Source organism: Adelges cooleyi, unplaced genomic scaffold, assembly GCF_023614345.1.
Source record: "Adelges cooleyi isolate 19-005CV unplaced genomic scaffold, UGA_ACOO_1.1 ACOO_flye_CR_arks_rails_tigmint_CR_PRNA_23, whole genome shotgun sequence".
NCBI lineage: Eukaryota > Metazoa > Arthropoda > Insecta > Hemiptera > Adelgidae > Adelges > Adelges cooleyi.
In genome coordinates, this window is record NW_026095893.1 from 5,932,690 (window position 1) to 5,957,709 (window position 25,020).

A 25,020-nucleotide genomic window follows, 5' to 3' on the forward strand; every position below is an offset into this window, starting at 1 on the left:
TGTTATTCTTTTTGTTAATTTAATCTTAAGCATCTATCGATAACTCCACATATCAAAAACTAGTTTAAATTTTTCTTCTGTACCAATTGTCCAAGTTTCGCAGTCATATAGGGTTACACTCTAGACATACTTTTACCTTACCTGTATGGTCACGCTATAGAATTTGGGGTGCTAAATTTGCGCACATGAAATAAGTGGACAAAACAATTTTGTGTCAAATATCGCCTACATTTCCCCCTCATTGAATAGCTATACAATATATTTATACAGGGCCGTGCTGGCCCACCGAGATACCGGAAGCTCTCTTGATGCGTCCCGGCTCTATAGTCAAATATAGCGCCCTCGTCTACACTTTCGATGCCCCTCACCCCAGTGCTTCGGTATGCTGCTACATAGTACTTGTTAACAGTCTTAACCTCGCACAAGCTTTGCTTCTCCGTGGGAGGTGTAAGAAACTAAAATACACAGGTATCACAATGTTAATGATAATAATGTGTTAAAAAAGCCCCATTTAACCATTTCCTTCGGTCTAATTTTACTATTTAAAAAAAAATGTATCGAACGCCGTAATTCTAAGTTGAAAAAAATGTACATTTTTTTTGGCTGTTTTTCTTGATTTTGAAGGGGTAAACTTTATAAATTGTTGGTTTAGGAAAGTACCTTATATTTTTTAAGTACGATTTCTGATCTATTTAGTTATTCCACGAAGAAATAGGTTCAGCAGGTTTCAAGATATCGGGTCCACCGTCCAGACAAAAAAAGAAAAACACAGATGCCACCATCAGATGCTACGCTGCGTCACCGTCTTTTTTGTCCGTCAAATTGAAATCAATCTTCGGTTTGGCTCGGGTCTGGAAATAACCACATACTTATAATGTATACATAGATTATACATAATACATATCTATGCTACGAGCCGTGCTACCGATTGATAAGTTTGAACACGACTTATATTTTTACAGCTTTAACGTCCTATACGATATACAGGTAACACATTGAATAACTGTGCATAGAACGTTCAAAGTGTTGTTTTAGTTCCATTTTTTTTTATAATAATTTTTTAATATTTATCAAGTTTTAATTTTTTGCTTAAGCTATTTGAGTGGACCTTAACTATCGTACAGAAAAAAACAGGAATTTTTTATATTGAACATACTACATAGTTTAAGAGATTACGAGACAACATTTTTTCAGTCGGCACTCGGCAATACTTGATCTTCCCCAGGGGAAAGTTCCCCCAATATTTTATAAGGCCAGTCCCGGCAGCTGGCTACGGCCTACGACTAGTGAAGAGTGATTACTGCTTACTGACTAGATCCGACTCATAAGTCATAGATTAATATAATAAACTAAATTGCTAACTATACATGCCACCAACACAGAAGATTGAAGCAGCGACTTTCCGCCATTTTGGTGGGAATTAGAACCTTACAGTTATCACGAGAATAATATATGTTTATAACCATCACAGATATAATAATAATGATATAATAACATCGAGATAAAGATTCTTTATCTCGATGGATAATAATATATACAGATGTATATAATATGCAATCAAATGTTTTTAAACAAATATTATTATTGTGTACCCAGTACCTAGCATAGGAATTAGGATATTTTAATTTATAATTTAGTACTAATTTTTTATGAACATTATGATCATTTTAAAATTGAGTACTTTTCTCCATTATTATATCTACAATACTTTGTTAAATATATTAATAAGCTAAGAACCCAGCTATAAACTGTAAGTTATTCTTTAGTTTTTTATAGCTATTAATTTTATTTATATTATTAATTTATTTTCAAAGCTATTAAGAAATGAACGGCTACAAATTTTTTGTGTTTGGTTGTTTATTTACATCATTTACATGGTCTCTCAGTCTGTTCATGTATTGGAAAATTAATTCCAACCCAGACAACTATCCACAGAAACAAATCTTACGCCAAGAGAACACATATGAGTATATGAAGAAACAAAAATCGAAATATTTAAAGAATTACAATACGAACATATTTGGTATTGGTAGCTATTTATCGTATCTTCATAATATTCAGTATATATATATATCTTATTATTTTTCTTATTCTGTATTCAGATTTAAAAGGATTGGGAGTAGTTAAGACTGACAATGATATTCTAATCAGAGACAAAGGTTATAAAAATCATGGTTTTAATGCATTGGTAAGCCTCAGACTAGGTGATTTCCGAGATCCAATACCTGATACTAGACATAAACTGTAAGTAAATGATGTTTAAATAAAAAATTTTTTTTAAATTTAATTTTTGACAAAATATTTACAATTTATACAATAAAATTTACAGAAATATTTTCGGTATCCTTGATTTAACATGTTTTAAGAACTTTGGCTTTGGCGTAAAGTATTGAAAAATGTAAATTTATAGATTACTCAAAAATATTCTAAAGAGAGGGCAAATTGTTGACAATACATTTTTTTATCTTTACAGAGACCTATCCCCTACAAAAGGATGGAATAGTTACTATCATAAATCATGTAATAGAAGTGTACTCAAGGGGGGAAAACATAAAGTTAACTTGTAATAAAAAATCTTAATTTTTGTTAATTTAGTAAGTGCTTTTAAATATCAAATAAAATATGCTACATATTGTTAAAAATTGCTTCTGTGTACTCGCTTGATTTTTTTTTTTTAATGTGTCATAAAGAAATAAAAATTGAAAAAACGCCTTTGTAAATTTTAAGTTTAAAAAGAAAAAACTATGATTTTTTGATTTTATAGATTTTGGCTATAACTTTCAGTTTTAATGCAAAGCTGAAAAGGTATTTTAATATTAAATTACCACAATTTATCAAATTCCAACTAAAAAACCATCTAAAATTTTAAAAATTGTATTTATGTAATAAATAAATAAATTAATAAGTAATAACAAACTACTCATTCTAGTAAACCATTTAACAGGGTCGGCCCGGTACCTGAATGGCCTTGGTTTCTAAAATCTCTAAATTGTCCCATAAACATTTTATTTTACTTTTATATTATTACACAATTTTACTGTTGTTTTGCTTTAGCATAATATCCCACATTTGTGTTTTATTGTTCTAGATGTGCTAGCCAGAAATATGAACAAAACTTACCAACAGCAAGTGTTATTATTTGTTTTTACAATGAGCATCCACAAGCCTTATTTAGAACTATACAATCAGTTACTAGACGGACACCACCTCATCTATTACATGAAATTATTCTGATTGATGATTATAGCGATGCTGGTTAGTAATTTATATTTAAAGTTTATAACAATGGAATAGTTAGTGTAGCTTTATATAAATGCTACAAATAAACGTGTAGTCCATGTAATGCTATGTTTAAATATTTTAATTTTGTAACTAACTTAGTTATCATCTTAGTGTATGCAATCTTTTATTTTTTGATAAATTTCAAGTTTTTGCATGAGCAACTTAACTTAGCAATGTGTTGGCCTCACCTGTTTTCTGCTGTAATAGATGATGTTACATAGGAAATACAGGCTAAGGTACTATGTTGGCAGATGATATAGTTTTGGTTGGAGAAAATCTGGAAGAAGTTAACAATGGCCTGAGGAGTGGAGAATAATACATCAAGGAAAGAGGGACTAAGGGTTATAGGGTTAGTAGAAGTAAAACAGAATATAGAGAGTATGAGTATGGTGGAAGAGGGCAAGAGGTTGACAGTACAAGACGAGTAATGGCATTAAGTGGTGACATAGTAGGCGAGAAAGAATGTATTTAGTTTTAATGCTGGCCTGAGATGATAATTGTGTGTGTTTTAGTGTTTGTATGTGTCTGAAACGGGTTGTTAGTTCATCACTGGAGAGGAGGATGATGGTTGTTTTTTACCAGACGATTTTTCGTCCGGCAAATGGAACACCTGTGACCGAGTGCCGAACCGGCAACAGTGAGCACCAAACACGTACTCGCTTTGCCCACTCAGCTACTCCTCATATATTATTTATAGCATAAAATATATTAATGATTGTGCGTAATTTTATTTTTTTATTTTTACAGACGGTTTGCACGATACTGTAAATTCATACATTAAATCTAAAAACTTACAAGAGAAAGTTTACCTAAAAAAAACTGATGCAAGAGAAGGTCTTATACGAGCAAGGCTTTTTGGTGCCAACTTAGCTAATGGCCAGGTATAATGATATGGTTGAGTATTAAGAAAGTACTAATTAAATTGATTTGTACATTATTTTGTTTCATAATTTATGGTTCTATAGGTGATGATATTTCTTGATAGTCATGTTGAAGTTAATGTAGATTGGATTCAACCTTTACTTACAAGAGTACGTGACAACCGAACCCAAATTGTTGCACCTATTATTGATATTATACAACCAGACACCTTTGAGTATAAGTCATCTCCAATTGTCAGAGGTGGTTTTAATTGGGGGTTGCATTTCAAATGGGATAATTTACCTAAAGGCACATTAGTCACAGATACCGATTTTATAAAACCAATTAAGTAAATTTAATTGTCAAAAATTTGTATTTTGAATAATTTGATTTCAAAATTGTTTGTTTAGAACACCTACAATTGCTGGAGGCCTTTTTGCTGTGAATCGGGAATATTTCAATGAAATAGGACAATATGATTCTGGGATGAATATTTGGGGTGGTGAAAATTTAGAGTTATCATTTCGAGTAAGAAATACTAAGTAACCAAGATTATTCTTTTCATTTTTTATTGCATGAGTAAGACCCTAATCTGTATGACTCTTGGTTTTTATTTAAATTATTACTGAAATATTTACATTTTTAATACTTATTTATAATAAGGTATGGATGTGTGGTGGTTCTCTTTACATTGAGCCTTGCTCACGTGTTGGACATGTATTTCGACAACATCGTCCATACTCAGCTCCAAACAATGAAGACACTATGGCTAGAAATTCATTGCGTCTTGCTCATGTTTGGTTAGATGACTTTAAGGTAATTAAAAAGAAATTATTGAATTAAAATGTATATAATAATCAATATTTTGTACAGAAATTTTTTTTTAATAAAAGAATGGATCTTCTCAATATGGATTACGGGAACATTAGTGAGAGAACAGCTTTACGTACCAAACTAAAATGCAAGAATTTTGAATGGTATTTAGAAAATGTCTATCCAGAAATGTTGTTACCAACTGATAAAGCTGATAGTTTAAACAAAAAGTTAGGAATTTTGAATAAGCCTGCATTTCAACCATGGAACAAGCGAATTCGCAATTATATAGCAAAATTTATGGTATATGATTTGGGTCTGAAAATGTATTTAAATTTGTTACATAAATGAATCTAAAAATATATATATTTTCTGTTTAGATTAACTTAAGTAGTACAAATTTATGTATTCATCCCATTAATGGTCATGAAACTAAAAATAGCAGATTAGTACTCAGACCTTGTATTCGTAATAAGGAGCAGGTAAATAATGAATTTATTGACACGTATTGAAGTTCTAAGATATTTAGTAAACAATAATCTCAATTTTAGGTATGGTATGAAACAGATAAGGAGGAACTGGTATTGTCAAAGCTTTTGTGTTTGGACAGTGCATCAGGAAAACCAATAATAAGCAAATGTAATGAAATGGGTAGTACTCAACGATGGAAACATGCGGATAATGTAAAAAATGTTTTAATACTACTTATTTTAAAAGAATTTTTTTGGAATATAACATTTTTAAAAACTTATTAGTTGGTGGTGTGCCAACACACATATATTGAAAAAATATACATATTTCCATAACTTATACATACATACTTTCAAATTTATTATTATACATATAAACATGTATTGAATATGTTGTACAACCACTTTTTACCAATAACATAAATTTGAGGGTTTCTAGTACACCCCCCCCCCCCCGTTTAAAATATAAATTGTGTTTTAGTAATGAAATTCAATATAATATTTATTGTTTTAATATTTAGACTGGAACAGCCTTGTACAACCTAGCAGCTGGTACATGCTTGAGCGTTGACATAAAAAAGGTAAACGCTGAAATTACAATGAACATTTGTAACAATGAAAGCTCATACAATAAATGGAACTTAGTTGCTGTTATTTAGAATAAAACAAAAATAGGTATGTGATTTTGTATGTTTATTGCTGCAGTATATTTAAATCTTTTATGTTTACTTGGGAATAATATTCAAAACTACTTCTGCTCTTAATTAATTTTGGCATACAAATAAATATTATTAATTTATGTGTTAACAAAAGTTGTATATGTAAAAAACAAATTCCAATGTATTGTGTTTATAAATTATAAAAATATTTTTATGAAAAATGGACTTGTTAATTGCATGCAAGTTGTATTCTTCAAGAAACTATGTTATGACATAAATAATTATAAAAAAAACTGTACCATTCATTTCTTAAACAAAAAAAAATTGGTATTAAGAAATATAGGTTCTGTTTAAACTAGAAAATATAAAATAGAATTTTATTTTAAACTTTATTACCTAGAATATTATTTGATGTTTACTAAACAGCTGATCACAGTCAAAGTTGTTATTTTTGAAGGGGTAGTTGATAGAATAGACCAATATTTGTATCGATAAAAGATAATAATTTCATTCAATAAAAAAACATTTGCTTAAGTTTAAATATTTTTATTTTTTAGCTAATAAACTGACAAATTTGAATTGTAGTATATGTCAATTTTTTTTTTTAAATGGAACAATTGGTTTTTAAAAATAAAATCGGACATTCCACAAGCTAATGAGGGTAATATCGGTTCTTGATGATACTCACCCTTATTGTTTTAACTCTAATCTAATTATGTATTAAAAATGTGATTTTGCTGACTCAGTTAACATAAGTGCTTCCACCATTAATTTTGTCCTGGCGGGCACATGGTTTTGTAATTATTGTTTTTAATACATTACTTAAAAAAAAATAAATCAAATAGAAAACATTTATTCAATTAATTGTTGATCGCCAAGAGTACATAAAAAATAACATTACATTTTTACTCAATAATTAAGATATTAGTTATTTGAATAACTAAAAATTAAAATATTATAAATAATCATAGGTACACCATTTAAACCTAACATTTTTTTTAAGAATTCACATAGTATATGAATAAATTAACACATTTATAAGTACATGCCATTGATTAGGAAATCCGCATCGTGAGAATACGATTGTTTACTACCTTTTCGGTATCGATTTCGCATTATTCGAAGACGGCAGCTAATAACTAAAATCATTAAGCTAGTTGCAATTATACCTAAAAGCAATTCAAAATTTATGTTGTTATGCCTCTATCAGTCAATTGTATATACATAGTTAGTTTATCTAAATATTATTTAGACTGTTATTAATTTATTCGTATGTTACCAAGTGTGAGTGAGATGAATGCTCCATTAGGAATTATAGCATAACCATCATCGCTGCTTTCAAAATAGGTCTCATGAATATCTGTAACAGCTGTTATTGGTTGTTCTGATTTTCGATGCAAATGAGGATCTAGAAATGTATGGTAAAATGCATATGTATTATATTGTATAATTATGCATAATATACGTATAAACAAATATGAGTTACAGATGATCAAGTTGAGTAGAGGGTAAGGACTTGGATGGTCTACCCCAAATAGCTGAGAGAAGAGGTGAGTGAGAAGGGGCTCAAATCTCAATAGATATTAGACAGCAGTTAATAGAACTCAAAATACTGTGTCATGGGTATCCCTCCAACCTTACAATATCGTTATTGTTGGGTTCTATTAACTATGTGTTATACAAAACAAATCTGACCTATTGTTGTGATCTGAGTAGTTGTATCATTAATGATAGTTTTTTGCACAAGTTTCTCTGATACTCTTTGTTTCTTCTCATCTATTTGAACTATTCTTTGATCCTAAAATATATAACCCAAAGATAATTTATTAAAAATATATATATATAGGCAGTGTTTTAAACTTACAATTTGAGGAATATTGTTTAGTTGTTCAATTTTAGCTCTTTGATCTTCATAGTAATAATCAGGATTATTTTGAAATGTACCTTTTCCACCTAAAATAAAAAATATTGCCAAGAATTTATATTTAGATTGATATTTAAATAGACATTAAGAACATGTAAATACTACCTGTGTTGAAGCGAGGAAATTCATGATTCATATTGTTCATGTGGTTAAAGTTACGATCCATATTAGTTCCAGACTGTGTATTATAAATTCTATTGGGTATACTGAAATGATTTTCTTCATTTTACAAATAAATATACATTATTTATGTAGGAACTTGATGTTCAAAGAGCTTATATACTTATTTGTGATTATATTATTTGGTGGCTGGTTATAGTCGGGCATAACTCCTCCATTTACATGTGTAAATATTCTATTGTTTCCTGTGAATCAATTTCATTAAAATAAATAATAATTACTCAAAAGAATTAAAACCATGATATCAATATCACACCGTAATTTTGGTGCGCTACGTCTTGTCCTGACCACTTGAGTCCTTCGCCTTCTCTACCGTACTGTGATGGTGGTATGTAGTTGGCTCCATAGGTTGGCTGATCTCCTTTTCCATTATTATAGTTTATGTTTGAGCCTTTTACAACAAATGTCAGCATAAGTAATTGACTAGAGTCAAAAAAAAACTTATACTTTAACACTAACTATACACGGGCGGCTGATTTTTCCACTGATATTGCGGCATTGACGGGTTTATTTGCTGTCCAGAAGCATCTATTGGTTTATTTGGGAAGGTCTGTGGGTAGTTAATACCTTGCATACCAAAATTTATTTCTTTAGGGATCATTTGTTTACCTAATTTGTGTTCCACATTTATTTTAATAACATAAATAAATAAGTTGAAAATTATAATTTACTCGCAGTGGTCGGGCAAGCAAGTTCGACTGCTTCATCGCTGCCATCGCTACACTGAGGTATTCCGTCACAAGCGTTGTAAATCGCAATACATTCACCTGATGTCTTGCATTCAAATTGGTTTCTACTACAGCGTGTTCCTTAAAATTATTTTTAAGCAAATAAGTAAAGTAAAATATTTTAAATAAAATAATACATATATTTGATTATCTGCTGAAAAGTGGCTTAAATTATTTAAATAATAATATTATTTATTTCTTACTTTGTGAATGCTTGTCTAATGGCACAGTCATCTCTGTTTCTTTATTTAATGCTGGAATTGCAGGTAAAATTGTTGAAAAAACAGTTAAAGATGATTTTCTGTAAGTATTAATAGTATTAAAATATAAAAGATCAATATTATAAATGGGTTTATTTACTTTAATTGTGTGAGTTCATGCTCGTGCTCGTTTTGGGTAAGTTTTATTTGATTTTCCAGTTCCGCTGCTGGCCTAAACGACATTACTGCACTACTATAGTTTTTGTGGGTGGTAAATTTACATTTAAAATCGTCTGATGGACCACATTCAAAGAGGTAACATGTACCTGGAGACTATAAATAATTACACATTAAATAAGTATGGTGCGCTTTGTATGTAAATTGTAATCCATGATTAAAATTCGTCATTACTATTATTGGCGTAAATCAATTTGTTTTAACTGTTATACAATTCATTAAATTATAATACTCAACGGGTCAAGTGCATTATTAAGTTTTAACTACTTAATATATAACAGAACGTTTACTTTTTCCTCGAATACAAATACATCGCACCTCGAGGTACGACAACATACGTCTAGGCATTCGAATCGGTTACGCTGTTCAACCACATCGATGAATTTTGCGCCCAACTTTATGGAATCTTTGGTCCTTATAATTTTGTCGTTGTGCATGTCAAAACGATCTGCGCAATTGGCAGCAGAGGGGTCTGCTGTAACTGTGGCATGTACCATTATTAAGAGTAGGCACCACGACGATACGCGTTTTGAAACGGATGCCATTTAGAGTGTTAGTCGTATGTACGAACAAGTCAAAAGGCACTGAAAATCCGAAGGGCTCACAGCTAAGTGGCTCTAAAGTAAAAATTCAAAATCGATAATATTATATTGTTTCTCATCATCGCGACCTGGCCGCCCTCTCGTGGTTTACTGGGTACTTTCAAGACTGAACTCGAATGGAGCAAAAATAATCAATATAATTCTTAAAAAAAATCAAACCTATCGATAATCCAAATGAAAACTTTGAACTTTGAACACAGTTGGGTATTTTATATTCGAAAAACGAATATTAACCAATTTCTTCGGATATTTTTTTTAATTTTACCAAATCTAAGTTGATTCTTTCGAATAATTTCTTTATTCGACCAAATCTAAGATGTAAAAATATTATTCGACATAAATTTGAACTTGGGTGTTTGAATAACGAAATTATTTAGATAAAAAATTATCTAAGTATGTCCAACTGATCGTACAATAATAAACCAATATTTATATAAGTTTAAAATTTAAATTGTATTTAATATATTTATAACCCAGATATATTAGACCTCATCTCCCAGATATCTAAAAATAGGTTAAAATTAAGATTTTGGTGCCTAAAAATGGTTAAGGCCACTAAAATAGACATGTCTGTTCTGTTACAAAATTTAATTTCTGCATTTATACCTCATTGCTAAATATATTCTAACTAAACAAAATCGGTTCTTTGAATAAATATTTCTCAATTTAGAAATCCATATGTCCATTTAATTACCAAGTAGCAAGCAGAGCTGTATACATTATTCGAATAACTTTCAAGCAATTTGTTCAAATACTTTAAAGCGAAATACACAACTCATTATTTTGAACATGATTTGAATTCTTCACAACATTTTCAAGGCACGGTCGTAGCACAATTATAAAATTATTTTCAGTTAATTATTACAATATAAAAATAATGCAATTTTTAACTTTTTTCAACTGAAATTATTAACTAACAGAAAATCATTATAAAGTTGTTCCACGAACGATGCCTTGAAAATGCTTTGAAGAACTCAAATATTTTTTAAAAACTTACAGAACAGTACGCTTGAACTAGAATGAGTTGTTTTCGTCCAAAAATACGCAGATGTAGAGTCCCCTTAATGTGAATAAATTGTGAAAAAGTTATTTGAATAGTTTTTATTTGAATAATACCTATTTTTAAAAATATTATGAATAATTTGTTTTTAAAAATAAACATGCTGTCTGGACCCGGCGTTGCCCGGGATTTAGTTTGCCAGGGCTGCTGAGTAAAATTATTACTAGATAAAAAAAATTCAGTAGGTACTTCAGTCTCCAGGTTGTATTATAGAGCTTTAGCATACTCCGTCTTGGTTTTTTTTTGGATTTACATAATATGTACATTACATTATATTGATTATGTCTTCCTCTTACTCAAGGGTCCCAGTCCTAATGTTTAATAGCGTCCCCAGAATCGGCCTGTTCCTTTAATCATCACTAACCATTAGCAGCTCGAGTACCGTGGTTACCATGGTTACAGTGTTTATTTTGGGTTAGCAACGAAAAATATTTCGTATTTAAAGTAGAAAATTCCTGTTTGAGGCCATCCTTAGGGGTGGAATTTTCAAAAAGTACTAGGCCAGTTACCTTCGCAGGAGTGTACTCAACAACTTCCCATAGTTTCATGGCGATCGGTTTAATTGTGTACTAATACATAAAGGACACACACACACATACGTTCATTTTTATATATATAGATTGTGAAAATTTTTTTTTTTGTAGCGTTTTATATAAATTATTTTTGTTGGAATAATTAGGACACAAAATGAATAATCTTTTAAAATTTGAGTTACCTTAGGTCTAGGCTGAATATGTCCTAAAGTAAGGTTGCCTAAATGATCAATGCCGATAGTAGTTTGAATTATTGACTAATTATGGAGAATTATGAATTGCAGAATAAACAATAGGCAGTAGATTTATTTTGGGTTGAGACGTTTCTAAGAAAAGCAAATCACCAGGTCTATCCGTCTATGTGCTGTAATTTATATATTTTTAATGTTTCCTAGAATAAGGATAGTCAAATTAGCTTGTTAGGTACCTAGGCACTTACTTACTGGTGAACCAGGGAAATTGATTTATGATAAATGTTAAATATTGATAAAGCTGCCAGTAAATCGATTTAGGCCAGACATATCCATATATTGATGTATCTGCTTAAAGTGTGGATACTCTTAACTTTTTTTATTTTAAAAATTGCCAAAAAAACCTACAACATTTTAATGTTAGGGGATGTAAGCATAAGCTGGCTGTAATATTTTTTTTAATAAGAGCTAGAAATAAGGAAAATAATAGAAGAGTGGAGGAAGAGTTTTATACTACTTATATTTTAAGGCATTATGGGAATTCAAGAATGTGAAAATTTGAAAAGGAATAGCATTGATGAGTCATAGCATGAAGATTAACAAAAAATAATTTAAGTGAGACATGAGTATTTTAAGAACAGTTTGGTTTTATGCCTAGGAAATCTACTATGGATCCAGCATGTAAAATAAATTACTATTTATTTTAATAAATAATAATTTAACTTAAAAAAAAAACAGTCATTATTATGAAATAATATAATTTATTAAACAGAAGAATGAGGTGCCATGCAATTAATAGTATAACGCAGAAATTGTGTTTGTGTTAAAATTGAAGTTAATCTTTTGAAGTGTCTTTCACTATATGCTATTAGTCCTTGCAATTTCTCTTGACTTATTTTTATTTTTCCAGTCATTATGTCATTCATAAGAACATTTAAGATTAGCTGAAAAACATTAAAGAGTTGAAAGCTGTTAAATTATAGAATATATTTTATTTAAACAGTATATTATAACTAAATAAATACCTGTGCTGCAAGACAATGTTTTCCATTAGTATTCCAATCTAAAATGTAATCTAGTAAAATTTCTTTTTGTTCTATATCTATATTTTGACATACTATTTTAAGATCTTGTCCTTGGCCTTGTTTAGACAACTCTATACAAAACCAGAAAATTTTAGCAAAGTTAAATTAACCTAACACAGCAATTGTATTGCAAAAAAATCATGAATATTTAACATACTCTGTAATATTTTTAAAGCTGTATTTGGCCTTCCTAACTTAATAGAAATTTTAAGTGCGGGTAGTAACTGTTCATTTTGCAGTAGATTTTGTAACTGTTGATCTTGCATTTCTCTTGTTTGTCGTGCAGCTGCTTCTGCAATTTTTACTTCTTCTGTACGATCATGCCACACCACTAATCTTGAATCAGCACCACCCGTGATCAGAATAGATCCATCATCCACATCTAACAAAAATCATGCTAATTAATTGTTTTACTTTCAAAGATAATGTTGTTTTCATGTACCTGACATTGCCCATATTTTAGAGGAGTGTTTATCTAGTGTAGCAAGACATTCACTTGATTTTAAACACCAAATTTTCAGAAGTCCATCTCCTCCACAGCTAGCTACTTGAGTACCATGGTTAAAGAAATTACATTTCAATACAGATGAATCATGGCCTTCTAGTGTCTGAAATTTAATTTTATAAATAAATAAATTTAATGTAATATAATTTATTACTATAAATACCTTGAGACAAGAATAGTCGCCCATAGACCAGATTTTTACTGTTGTATCTGCAGACGATGACAATAATACCTGATCAATGGGTGAGAAACGAACACACCACACACCTCGTTTATGACCTCGACACACTCCAAGCAATGAAAGATCGTTTGCAGACCAAACCTAAAATCATATATAAATATGTATGTATCATTAAATTTTTTAAAGTCATTTATTCCAAAACCAAGAAATTACCTTTATTAACTTATCCTGAGATCCTGATGCGATAGTTAGATAATTTGGTGCAATACAAATGCTATTGATATCTTTTTCATGACCTACTTCAGTTATTTTAACACTCAGAGTTTCTTCTTTATCTAATATAACATGAATATAAAATTGTAATAATAAATTTTTATATTTTAATTAAAATAGTTACCATTTTTTATAACTTTTGGTAATTTCCATAGTTTTATCGTAGTATCAGTGCCAGCAGAGACAATAAATTCCATAGATTTCGATATAGCTATAGTATTTACTGCACCAGTGTGCCGAGAACCAATTGCTATGCACTTGGCTGTTCTTGTGACATTACAATAACACCAAACTCTTATACTATGGTCCTAAACATTAAAACAACTTAATAAATTATACTAAGTAATTTGGATAAGTACAAACCTTGCTACTAGAAATTAGTGTACTTTTATAAGATGCTAAGCATAGAACAGTGTCACTATGACCACAAAGCCTCTTACAACAAACCCCAAGTTCAACCTTTTCTAGTTCAACATTGTCATCCCTTTTGATACTTTTCTTTTGCCAGGGAAATAAATAAATATCATTACTATTAATAGCTACAGCTAAACAGCGGCTACTTTCATTACCCAGTGGGGCTATGTCCAAGATTTCATCATTTGAACCAATCAACTTATTACAGAAAATCAAAACATACATTTTTAATATATAATTTGTATTTTATTTATATTTTTTGTCTTACTGTTATTTCAGAATGGTTAGGTCCAAAGCTTTGTAAAACTACTGAATTATTTGCATAGCATATTGCTAATGTAGAACGAGCTTCATCATAAATGACATTTAATATACTTTTTACAGATTTGTCTGAATCACTGACAATACTTTTTTCTTCAAAAATAGGATTGTTATTTTCAATATCCCATATGTGCAAGTTCCCTGAATTATTAAAAGTGTTAAAAATGAATGAGTTGAATCTTTCACGGGTTGAAATGTCACGTGGATGACTTTCAGATAAATCCGTGTCAATGGTTGTTAACTGAAGTTTCGGACTCTTTGCAGTCAGAAAGTCAGTTAACAACCACTGATACGGATATATCTGAAAATCATCCACACGGTGTTAAATATGTTTAAAATGTAATATCGCTATAACTACTATTACCATTTTCTCCTCCAGCTACAACACAAACTCCTGTCGATTTGTGCAGAACTCCTTGAAGGTAAAAGGTTTTTGGCAGTACGGCCATTGATTCAATACTATCATAAAGAGCTACAGTTTTTATTTGTTTTTTTGTTTGTATATCCCAAAGAATTATAACTTTATCTCTACCACAACTGTTTTCAAAATAAAAAAAAACATTAGTAAACAATAAATAATAAAAAAAGTAAGTATACTAAAATAATGTTACCTTATAAGATACTGATTATGATAAAACGCTATTCCTGTAACAGTACTAAAATGCCCTTGCAATTTATACAAATGTTTGCCTTTATTACAGTTCCATACATGTATTTCTGAAACATCATCCGCAGCAAACAACCATCGTTCAGTATCAGATACTTGGTAAAATGCTATAACACTTGTGACCCCTTGTATTCCATGCAAAGCATATAAACAATGTGCTTTATCTGCTTGCCATAATCTAATAATAGAATCAGTCCCTCCAGATGCTATCATTTGGTCACTTGTAGACGCTAATTGCACAACTGGCCCTTTATGAAGATGGCGCCATGATTTAAGTAATTTTTTGTCTAAAAAATATTATTTTATTTTATTTGACAATTGTATAATTTAAAATGTATTTTTAGTTTATTACCAGTCCAATCCCAAAAACATAAAAGACCACTTTTATGAGATGTTATTAGATTTTTACTAGTTGGGTCTAAAGTAAATGTTATTACAGCATCAGCCGACTCATCTTCTTCATCTTCTTCATCACCAGTTTTAACTGAATTAGTACGTCTAGGTACTGTATCTACAATTGTAGTAGTTTCAATGTCCAATACTGAAACTCTCGGGCCACATTGACATAACAAATGATTACCATCTGGAGCCCACTATATAAACATATTGAAATAGATAAATAAGTTATAAATTGTTTTAAATTATGATTTGTGTGACAAATTTTAGACTAATAAAATATGTATAAAAAATTATGTTATGTACAAAAATATAATACTTAATAAATAACTGTTAACAGGTTTTTTGGCATAATTCTAGTTTAGCTAACTTTCGATATTTAAAATTTTATTTCCTTCAAAATGTGTGTTTTTGCATGCTTAATTCAAATCTGTAATCAGAAATTGTCGGACTCGTGTAGTTCAAAAGTTACAGCTATTTGAAGTTACAGTATATTGTTGCGCATGGCACCGCGCGGCGAGCGGCAGACCTGTCGATGCGCGGCGACGCGAATCGCAGTTTGTGTTTTTTCTTAATTTTTTAACTTATTCAACATTTTAATTTGACTTTACTTTAAACCTGTTACCTCCTCCTTATATTGCTGATCTATTATCGTACGGCAGGTCACCGAGTATTTTGGCACTCGCTCGCTCGGCACCGTCGCTTCGCTCCGCTAAACTAAAAACATCCTAGGTTTGCAGGCTACAGTCTAGGAGGAGGTAACAGGTTTAAAGTAAAGTCAAATTAAAATGTTGAGTAAGTTAAAAAAATTAAGAAAAAAACACGAACTGCGATTCGCGTCGCCACGCAACGACAAGTCTGCCGCTCGCCGCACCGCGCCGTGCGGTGCTATGCGCTACGATATACTGTAACTTCAAATAGCTGTAACTTTTGAACTACACGAGTCCGACAATTTCTGATTACAGATTTGAATTCAGCATGCAAAAACACACATTTTGAAAAAAAAAATTTTTAAATATCGAAAGTTAGCTTAACTAGAATTGTTTCGGTTTTTTGTATTTAGAACATTTTTATGAGGTTTATTTTCATAAGACAGCTGACTAGAAATTAGCTTGCCAATGTAGACAATGCACTAACCAATGTCTGAAATTGTCAAAACATGTAATAAAAAAATGTATTATAATAAACGCTAAAAACCTAACTTAACTTTATTAATGCAGGCGTGACCTCATCTTATTGAGAGTCCTGAAGGGGCTTGAGTCAGCCCCTAGAGCCGATAGACGTAGGAAGTTGCTTTATATAGATATAGGTTTACTTAATTAAAAATAAACTGAACTGAAGGGCGAGGCGGAAGGCTAGGTTTAGTCTCGTTAGGTCAGTGGTTGGTTAATGCTGATGTCCCACATTACCTTGCCTTTCGTGGTCGTTTTATTTTTGAGCTAGGTTATAACCAATTTGAAGAATATTGTATGTGCTATAGCGTTAAGACTGTAGACATTCACTAAATAAATAAAACTACTTACCTCAATATGGCCTCCAGTATAAAATTCCTTTTGAACGTATTCTGGTTTGAATCTAGTAAAAATACAATTTGTTTATATATTAGTCATACCTTAGTTTAAGTTTTATTATGGAGATGCAAAATTGTTTGTAAACAGTTTTATGCAAAATAAATATGAAAAAAGCCAATTAAAATTAAGTTAAAAAATTCAAAACACTGTGCAATGTAACGGTGGCGGCAATGTATAATTTTTCAAGGGTGCTTAACCAACCTAATTACAATAGTAAGATCACTATCCTTATATAGAACCTTATGAGCATAGGCGGAACTTCAGTGTGTGCCAAGGCACACCTTAATATAAAAAAAAAAATGCTATATGATTTTATATGAGACTAAATGTTGTAAAGGGGAATTAAGCAACCATTTGACTTACATTTCTTTTAATTTGATGGAAGACATAATGATTTGCTTAATATCTGACAAATAACTTGAACTAATTTAATACAAATTTAAAAATACATGCTTCCAAATATTGTTATTTTATCTGAAAATAATAATAATTTTGCAATATGGAAGTTTAGAAAATCACAATTCACACTAATTCACAGCTTCACCCTTCATTGGTCAATCGTCTTGGTCTTTGGTCAATCGTCAGCAGTTAGTAGTCACTTATCCGGCATCCCTCTGGTGAACGGTCTGTGTTAAAGTGCACGTGTTTTAACTGGATTCCGGGTTACTATGATAAACGTTATCGTTATGATATTTGTTATGGTTATCGTTATTGTTACTATGGTATATTGTGGTAACTCATTTTAGGTTTCACATTTTCTTCATTCTCAGACGTCTTTGGTTATATTGTGTACATATCCAATATCGTACAAAATGGCCTAATGGTGTGTTGGGTGTTCGGCGCAAGAGAATTCTATTTGTTTTAAGCATTGTATAATATTACATTATAGACTTATTATTCATCAAGTTATTTATTTTGAACTACATTTTATTAGTTATTTGAATATTTAAATATTACAAAGTCCGCCATGGGTGAAGACAAAGGTATTTACAACTTACGATTACTTCTAAAGCAGCTAAACAATTTATGTTTATTATTATTGTATTGTTAAATTAATTCATCATTCAAATGATCAAGATTTAATGTATTTATAGAAAGGGAACGTGATAGAGATCGTGGAGAACGTGACAGAGATCGGGGTGAAAGGCGTCGGCGTTCACGTTCAAGAGATCGTGAACGCCATAGAAGACATAGATCACGAAGCCGTGAGGGACGTAAACGTAGTCGATCCAAATCACCTAAGACTAAATCTAGACGTAGGAAGCCTTCACTGTATTGGGATGTTCCACCTCCTGGTTTTGAACACATTGCTCCTCTTCAATATAAAGCTATGCAAGGTAATATTATTTTGGGACAAGTTCACTTTACTACCCTTTTATTTGCCATATGGTATTTTTTTCACTGAAGTCGGAATTAGGTGGACTCATTTTGTTCTAAAGCTATGGCTACTTCAAATTTTAATATTTCCACGTGTGTAATAATACGCCGTCGTACCATGCATTTGTCGGCGATGCAAGTGCACACTGCTGATTATTATTTTAATATTATCAGTGATGTACTATCAATATTCTATTGAACAACAATATCATTTTTTTAAGTTTTAAAGCTCTAAGTTAGTAAATCCTTACTATATAATCTTCCTACGGCTGCTGGGTTCGGGAGCTGATTCGAGTACCTTCAGGACTCTTCGTTGGATGAGAGTTCACGCCCCCAAACCCCTAGAGGAAAAAAATAGCTTGCATAAAGGACTAAACTAACCTAACTTACCACTCTAGAAATGTAGAATTGTAAAAAAAGGGGTGTCCGGTAAAGTAAATTTATGCGATTTCTTAATTAATAGTGATGGGCGTAATCAAATTATTAGTAATCGAGACATTTTCATAGTCGAGAATCTCTCGAAAAATTACTCGAAATTAAAATTGTTTATTCATATGTCATATTTAATTTTCCAATGTGAAGAGACTATTGGTGCAATTCTCTTGGGTTACCGGAAATTTTGTTTATTGACGTAGTCGTCCAAGTGGAAATGAGTTTTTTCGGTCTCCGCTACCGGCGAGCGCCTCCAAGAATGTATCTCCGTGCAAGAACGCCATCTATCGGACATTCTGTTTTCCAAATAATATTTTTTTCATATCCAATAAAACTTCACTGAATTTTCAAAAAATTGTTTTTTGTTTCACCTCTCTACCTCAAAAATTAAAATTATGGCGCCCATTAAAAATGTAGTCTTTCATTCACTGCCACCCTGTACATTATTTTATTTAGGTCTTGCTTATTAAAGTCATTTTGACCTATAAATTAAATACATCTTAACATAATAACTTAATATATTTTTTTTTTAATTATGCATTTTGTTTATTAGCTGCTGGACAAATACCAGCAAATACAATGCCAGACACACCTCAAACAGCTGTACCTGTGGTTGGATCCACAATTACGAGACAAGCAAGGCGATTGTATGTTGGTAATATACCATTTGGTGTAACTGAGGTATTTTTGTTGATGTAAACTAACACTTTTTTTTTGCTACATTTTAACATTAAAAAAAAAATTATTATAGGATGAAATGATGGAATTCTTCAACCAACAAATGCATCTATCTGGTTTGGCTCAAGCTGCAGGTAATCCTGTACTTGCGTGTCAAATAAATTTAGATAAAAATTTTGCATTCTTGGAGGTATAGTTTTTTTATTATCCACGCAGAGAGAATAATGATAATTAATGATTTTTTAAAATTATAACTGCAGTTTAGGTCTATAGATGAAACTACTCAAGCAATGGCCTTTGATGGAATAAATTTTAAAGGTCAAAGTTTGAAAATAAGACGTCCGCATGATTATCAGCCGACACCTGGAATGACAGAAAGTAACCCTGTTACCAATTATAATTCTGGAATGACATTAGACATGAGTATGAGGTTTAACTTTACAATTTGTTTTACGTATTAACACTATTTTTTATTTGGTTTAGTGAAATATGATTCCAGTTCATTTGGTCTTGGTACAGTTCCAGGTAAGTTTTTTGTTTTAATGAAATATAATGAATACAAAATAAAAACACAATGTTAAAATTGTACCTCAATTATAGATTCCCCACACAAAATATTTATTGGTGGTCTTCCTGCTTATCTCAATGACGATCAGGTAAGAAGTATTTTTTTTAATATATCTAGCGCTTTATTTTTAGCATTTTAGTCCATCATTAGCAGAGGTACATTTAGGTCAATAGCAAAACATGGAACAAGAAGAAGTTCAGCAATTAAATGCTAATTTTTTTTTAATTTCAGCACACCTTTTTCAGATTTATTTTGTATTATTATCAGAAAAATGATTTTCCTATTTGTGTATTAAATCATAGAAGTTTAGCTTTGCAGGGACCTGGGGTATTTATTTAGGGTCGCCGTAAGAACATGGATTCTCCTTGCCAGTTTTTTATTGGCTTTTCGTTATGCTCGCAATACATTTACTTTTCTTTCTGTCTGAAAAAATGTAAGTAAAAAAATTAAAAAAAAACAAAACAAAATAAGTTTTTATTAAAAAAAAAAAAAAAAAAAAAGCTGTTAATAATTGTTCCTCTGCTATACCCCTGCCCCTAGCTAGGGTACTATTGGTTGAAAAATGAAACTGATACATCTGCTTCCTCGGTCGCCTTGTCCAAATCGACATACAGGCAAGTGGTGTTTCGAAATATTAAATAGGTTACTTTTTTTAACACCCTGGGTGGTAAGCCGTTCTTTATGTCAATAAAGTATTTTTATTAAAATTAATAGTATGTTTAATTAAGATTATAAATAGCAATCATAATATCATTACCCATAAGCATTGATTTTATAATATACCAATAAGTCTCTCTACAAGCCTTATACATATAATTGATTTCATGAAGGATTCTGTTTTTATTGGAGGAGGTATGTTGTCATATTTTTAATAAATTATCTGTACTACATATTATGTATACTGTTAACGTTTTAGACTGATTAATACTAACTTAATTAGCAGTAAAAAAGTGAGCTGTCTAAACATAAGTTTATGTTGTCATACGATTACAGATTATGTTTCATAATTAAAATATTAAAAAAAAAAAAACTAATCAAGTAAAAGTTGATAAAAATGCCTTATGGAACCATTAAACAATTTTAAACAAAAATGGCTATTATTTGTGTTATAAATGACGTTTTATTCAGACCATGATGGTTATAGAGCAAACCAATCACGATTAAAAAGAAAGAAAAAAACATTTTGGATACAATGGCATATTTTTTTTTAAATGCTCAGAAAAAAGTTATCGTAAAAGTAAAAAATAACTGTTTTCATCAAGCATCCATAAATAATAAAAATATTTAAAAATGTATGTAAGTTCCTTATGAGTTTAGATGTAGCTGGCTCAATATACAAATTAATTGTAAATGAATTGTAATTAGAGTAGTACTCATAGTATCAAAACACACTTTTTGTTTTGTGTGTGTTTATTGTGCGTACTGGATAAAACAATTTACGACAATGCCATTGTCTCTAAAAATGTTTTTATCATTCATTTCAAATCATAACTGGTGTTTTTGCTCTAACCCAACATTGATTAAGTAAAACGCATTCTGCATAGCTATGTTTAAATGGAAGAAAAACATTTTTAAATCTGTCAAGAATGCTGAAAAATTAGTTTAGTACCAAAGAACAGTACTTATTCTTAAACTATTAAGTATATATTACAGTGTAAACTTTAAATTAAGATTTTGCAAAAACTTGCCTATTCCATCTTCTTAATAAACTGCAAAAATATGAAAATGTATATTTTAAAAATCATTTCTAGTATTTTAATTTAGAAAAAGTTTAGCATTGCCAACTAAAAGTTCTTAATTGGGCCAAAATATTTAAGCAAACATCACCATATATTTTTATTTATAGTAAGGTTTTCCCCGGGGATACAATAGAAATGTTTTGCATTTTATAGTAATTTACTTTGAGCTAAGAAAGATTTATTATATTTAGATCCCAATAAAATTATATCCAAAAAAATATTTATTAAAATCATTGATTTTAATTTTTTTGTTATTTAGCTTATTAACCACTATGTTTTGACATTTGTTTAGAATGCTTTGGTGAATGTGTTCTTAAAATTTAGTTCAGTTAAAATTTGGCATATGTGAGAGCATGCTTTTAAAAATAATGAAAGATAAAACAAAAATAGTTAAATTATAAAACACCTTTGTGGTCAGTGATGCACTCCTGACCATGCCATGTTATTTACTAAAAACGGTACGTGTAAACAAATACAAAGCCCGTGGTACCCACTACTGTACCCCCTACACACCTAAAGTTACGCGCCACCAAAATCAAGGAGCTCTTTATGGCGGACTCTGTATTATAATATTGCATTATTTTACTTTTCTCCAGGTATAATGACATGCAAAATGTAATAATAAGTATACATCTTCTGATATGGTAATAAAAAAATTATACCAATATAAGCATTAAATGTATCTTAAGTTACTTAAAATAGTTCAAATTTTAAATAGGTAAATAAAATGTACTTGGATATTATGCTAGATCATAAAGAACGGTTTTAAAAGGGAATCTAATTAATCTATGTACAAACAAATTTTGCAAAAGCACATAAAGTAAAGTTTTGCATATGTTTTTATTTTTTATTTTGTTTGAAAATTAAGAAATGGAAATTCCACTTAAACAAATTACATTGTAATTGTGCATTAACTAAGCTGTGTTTTTGTATTATATACTTTTGCAAATTTGACACAATTTAATTAAGACTAAAAATATTTTAATATTTAATTATAATACAACTTAAGTTATATTATCATATTAAACTATTTATAAACAAAACTTCATATCAGTAAATAGGCGATAAAATAGCTTTTAATAATATATGTGTGTATATAATATATAATAATGTACTGTACAATTGTAATTAAGAATCTCCAACAAATAAAAACATAATTCAGTTTTTTTAAACCAACATTTTTTCATTGTTAGGAACACGGACACCAGTAACTTCTTTATAAAGGTTGTAATTAAATATTATCTTTGAGGTTTAAATGGCTAAAAAAAAATGAATTACTGCCCTGAAAGATTTAAAAGAATACCTATCTTTGTTGAAGGTTTCAACAATATGTATTTATGAAGTATTTTCTGAGATTTAGTTTATTATGTTAGAAATATTATTTATTTAAAAAAAATTAGGATGTTGTTGTATAAGAATTCAGTTGGTAATCATTGATTTTAAATTGCTTATGGCGTTTCAATGAAATATATTATTATTAAATTTAAAAAGATATATATTATTTTATAGTTTTAATTTTGTAGGCTAATAAAACTTTAAAACAGTAGGTATTTATACATGCTAATATGAATAGAAGTTAGTTTCTTCTAAGGCACAAATTGAATACTAATTTATTTATTGGCATGAAAATAGGTAAAAGAATTATTGACGTCGTTTGGTCAATTAAAAGCGTTCAATTTGGTTAAAGATGCTGCCACTGGTCTGAGTAAAGGTTATGCATTTTGTGAGTATGCTGATGTTGTAATGACTGATCAGGTAATTATATATAGTAATATAATAATTAATATTAATGTCAGAAATATGTTTATGAAAAAAAAAACAGATTATATTATATCCTTAAATATTAATAACTATCATTAAATTTTGATCGCTATTAGGCAATTGCGGGTCTAAATGGTATGCAGTTGGGTGAGAAAAAATTGATAGTACAAAGAGCAAGCATAGGAGCTAAAAACCCAGGTCTTGGTCAAGTACCTGTTACCATACAAGTTCCCGGACTCACTGTTGTAGGAACTGCTGGACCTCCAACTGAAGTAAAGGAATTTTAAACACTAAACAACACAACTTAAAAAATGATATTAATTAATTATGTTGTAGGTTTTGTGTTTATTAAACATGGTTACACCTGATGAACTGAAAGACGAAGAAGAGTACGAGGATATTTTAGAAGATATTCGGGAAGAATGTAACAAGTATGGAGTAGTACGGTCATTAGAAATTCCACGACCAATTGAAGGAATTGACGTACCTGGTTGCGGAAAAGTAATACACTTTTTACTTGATTTTTTCATTTTACTTATAATAACTTTTTCAATTGTGTATAGGTATTTATCGAGTTTAATGCAGTGGCTGATTGTCAAAAGGCACAACAGGCCTTGGCAGGCCGTAAATTTAATAACCGAGTTGTGGTTACATCATTCATGGAACCAGACAAATATCACAGAAGGGAGTTTTAGTTATACTTAATTGGCTACATAAATTTATATTTTAGGTTTTTACTTTAATATAACATTCACAAATTTGAAATATGAGACTAATGTTATCTCCTATTAATGATAGTACTTTTCCTAAGTTTTTAAAAAATACATCAATCTTGTTATTAACCATTATAATGCTTTACAACAATTTTTTTACAGTTCATTGAATTAGGTAATTGAAAAGATATGTGTATTTAACCAAATATAGAAAGTAATTGCGTACAAATTATTAATTGCAGTATATTCATTAATTATACATTTTCAAATTGATACCTATCTTTATTGATATTTTACCTAATCATCGGCTTAACTACTATACAAAATTATTGAAATAATATTATGGTGTTTTGTCTAATAAATTAATCAGAATATTTTTTCACGCCAATGTGTCCATAATTTAACTTTTGGATTTGTATGATACTTTATTTTACACTTGGGACAATTAATAATAAAAACAAACACAACATAGTAGTACAAAAGTTATGTAAATAAATTGTGCCTTAATGTCTTAAATAATACAATGAAAATATGATTTTAATTTTAAAAAAACAAGAATATGCGTTCTTCAGAACTAATTTAAAACTTCTTTTGGTCAT

The 25,020-nt window shown here is 30.0% G+C and overlaps 4 protein-coding genes across 8 annotated transcripts; 2 read left to right on the forward strand and 2 right to left on the reverse strand.

Moving 5' to 3' along the window:
• Positions 1–860: 860 nt before the first annotated feature.
• LOC126835387 (polypeptide N-acetylgalactosaminyltransferase 35A-like) lies at positions 861–6,220 on the forward strand. 4 transcript variants are annotated; one of them, XM_050567940.1, is made up of 12 exons: positions 861–987; positions 1,815–2,029; positions 2,103–2,244; positions 3,089–3,255; positions 4,030–4,163; positions 4,248–4,492; positions 4,554–4,671; positions 4,807–4,959; positions 5,017–5,259; positions 5,337–5,438; positions 5,508–5,639; positions 5,948–6,220. In XM_050567940.1, the coding sequence occupies exons 2-12, from the start codon at positions 1,825–1,827 to the stop codon at positions 6,083–6,085; spliced, it is 1,779 nt and encodes a 592-aa protein (XP_050423897.1). In that variant the 5' UTR covers positions 861–987; positions 1,815–1,824; the 3' UTR covers positions 6,086–6,220. The 4 variants fall into 4 exon arrangements, with proteins under 4 accessions (XP_050423897.1, XP_050423899.1, XP_050423896.1 ...); XM_050567939.1 differs by lacking the exon at positions 861–987 and adding an exon at positions 1,517–1,750; XM_050567941.1 differs by lacking the exon at positions 861–987 and adding an exon at positions 1,523–1,750 and having other exon boundaries at positions 1,815–2,023; positions 5,948–6,219.
• A 487-nt stretch (positions 6,221–6,707) lies between these two features.
• LOC126835389 (uncharacterized) lies at positions 6,708–9,992 on the reverse strand. Of its 2 annotated transcripts, none has more exons than XM_050567944.1 (12): positions 9,645–9,992; positions 9,278–9,450; positions 9,121–9,218; positions 8,861–8,998; positions 8,649–8,756; positions 8,446–8,580; positions 8,293–8,374; positions 8,115–8,215; positions 7,950–8,038; positions 7,781–7,883; positions 7,365–7,493; positions 6,708–7,254 (listed from the first exon to the last, which is right to left on the reverse strand). In XM_050567944.1, exons 1-12 carry the CDS (start codon positions 9,897–9,899, stop codon positions 7,121–7,123), a joined length of 1,545 nt encoding a protein of 514 aa, XP_050423901.1. In that variant the 5' UTR covers positions 9,900–9,992; the 3' UTR covers positions 6,708–7,120. The 2 variants fall into 2 exon arrangements, with proteins under 2 accessions (XP_050423901.1, XP_050423900.1); XM_050567943.1 differs by having other exon boundaries at positions 6,710–7,254; positions 8,649–8,798; positions 9,645–9,990.
• A 2,489-nt stretch (positions 9,993–12,481) lies between these two features.
• LOC126835385 (transducin beta-like protein 3) lies at positions 12,482–17,798 on the reverse strand. Its single transcript, XM_050567937.1, has 15 exons — positions 17,698–17,798; positions 17,517–17,627; positions 17,106–17,157; positions 15,539–15,779; positions 15,131–15,473; positions 14,884–15,056; positions 14,467–14,660; positions 14,148–14,396; positions 13,909–14,092; positions 13,725–13,846; positions 13,494–13,652; positions 13,268–13,433; positions 12,983–13,207; positions 12,766–12,896; positions 12,482–12,684 (listed from the first exon to the last, which is right to left on the reverse strand). Exons 2-15 carry the CDS (start codon positions 17,540–17,542, stop codon positions 12,505–12,507), a joined length of 2,445 nt encoding a protein of 814 aa, XP_050423894.1. The 5' UTR covers positions 17,543–17,627; positions 17,698–17,798; the 3' UTR covers positions 12,482–12,504.
• Positions 17,799–17,949: 151 nt separating this feature from the next.
• Positions 17,950–24,473, forward strand: LOC126835391 (splicing factor U2AF 50 kDa subunit). Its single transcript, XM_050567948.1, has 11 exons — positions 17,950–18,136; positions 18,248–18,490; positions 19,516–19,643; positions 19,714–19,830; positions 19,901–20,063; positions 20,124–20,165; positions 20,241–20,296; positions 23,580–23,702; positions 23,825–23,980; positions 24,045–24,209; positions 24,272–24,473. Exons 1-11 carry the CDS (start codon positions 18,121–18,123, stop codon positions 24,401–24,403), a joined length of 1,341 nt encoding a protein of 446 aa, XP_050423905.1. The 5' UTR covers positions 17,950–18,120; the 3' UTR covers positions 24,404–24,473.
• Positions 24,474–25,020: the final 547 nt, after the last annotated feature.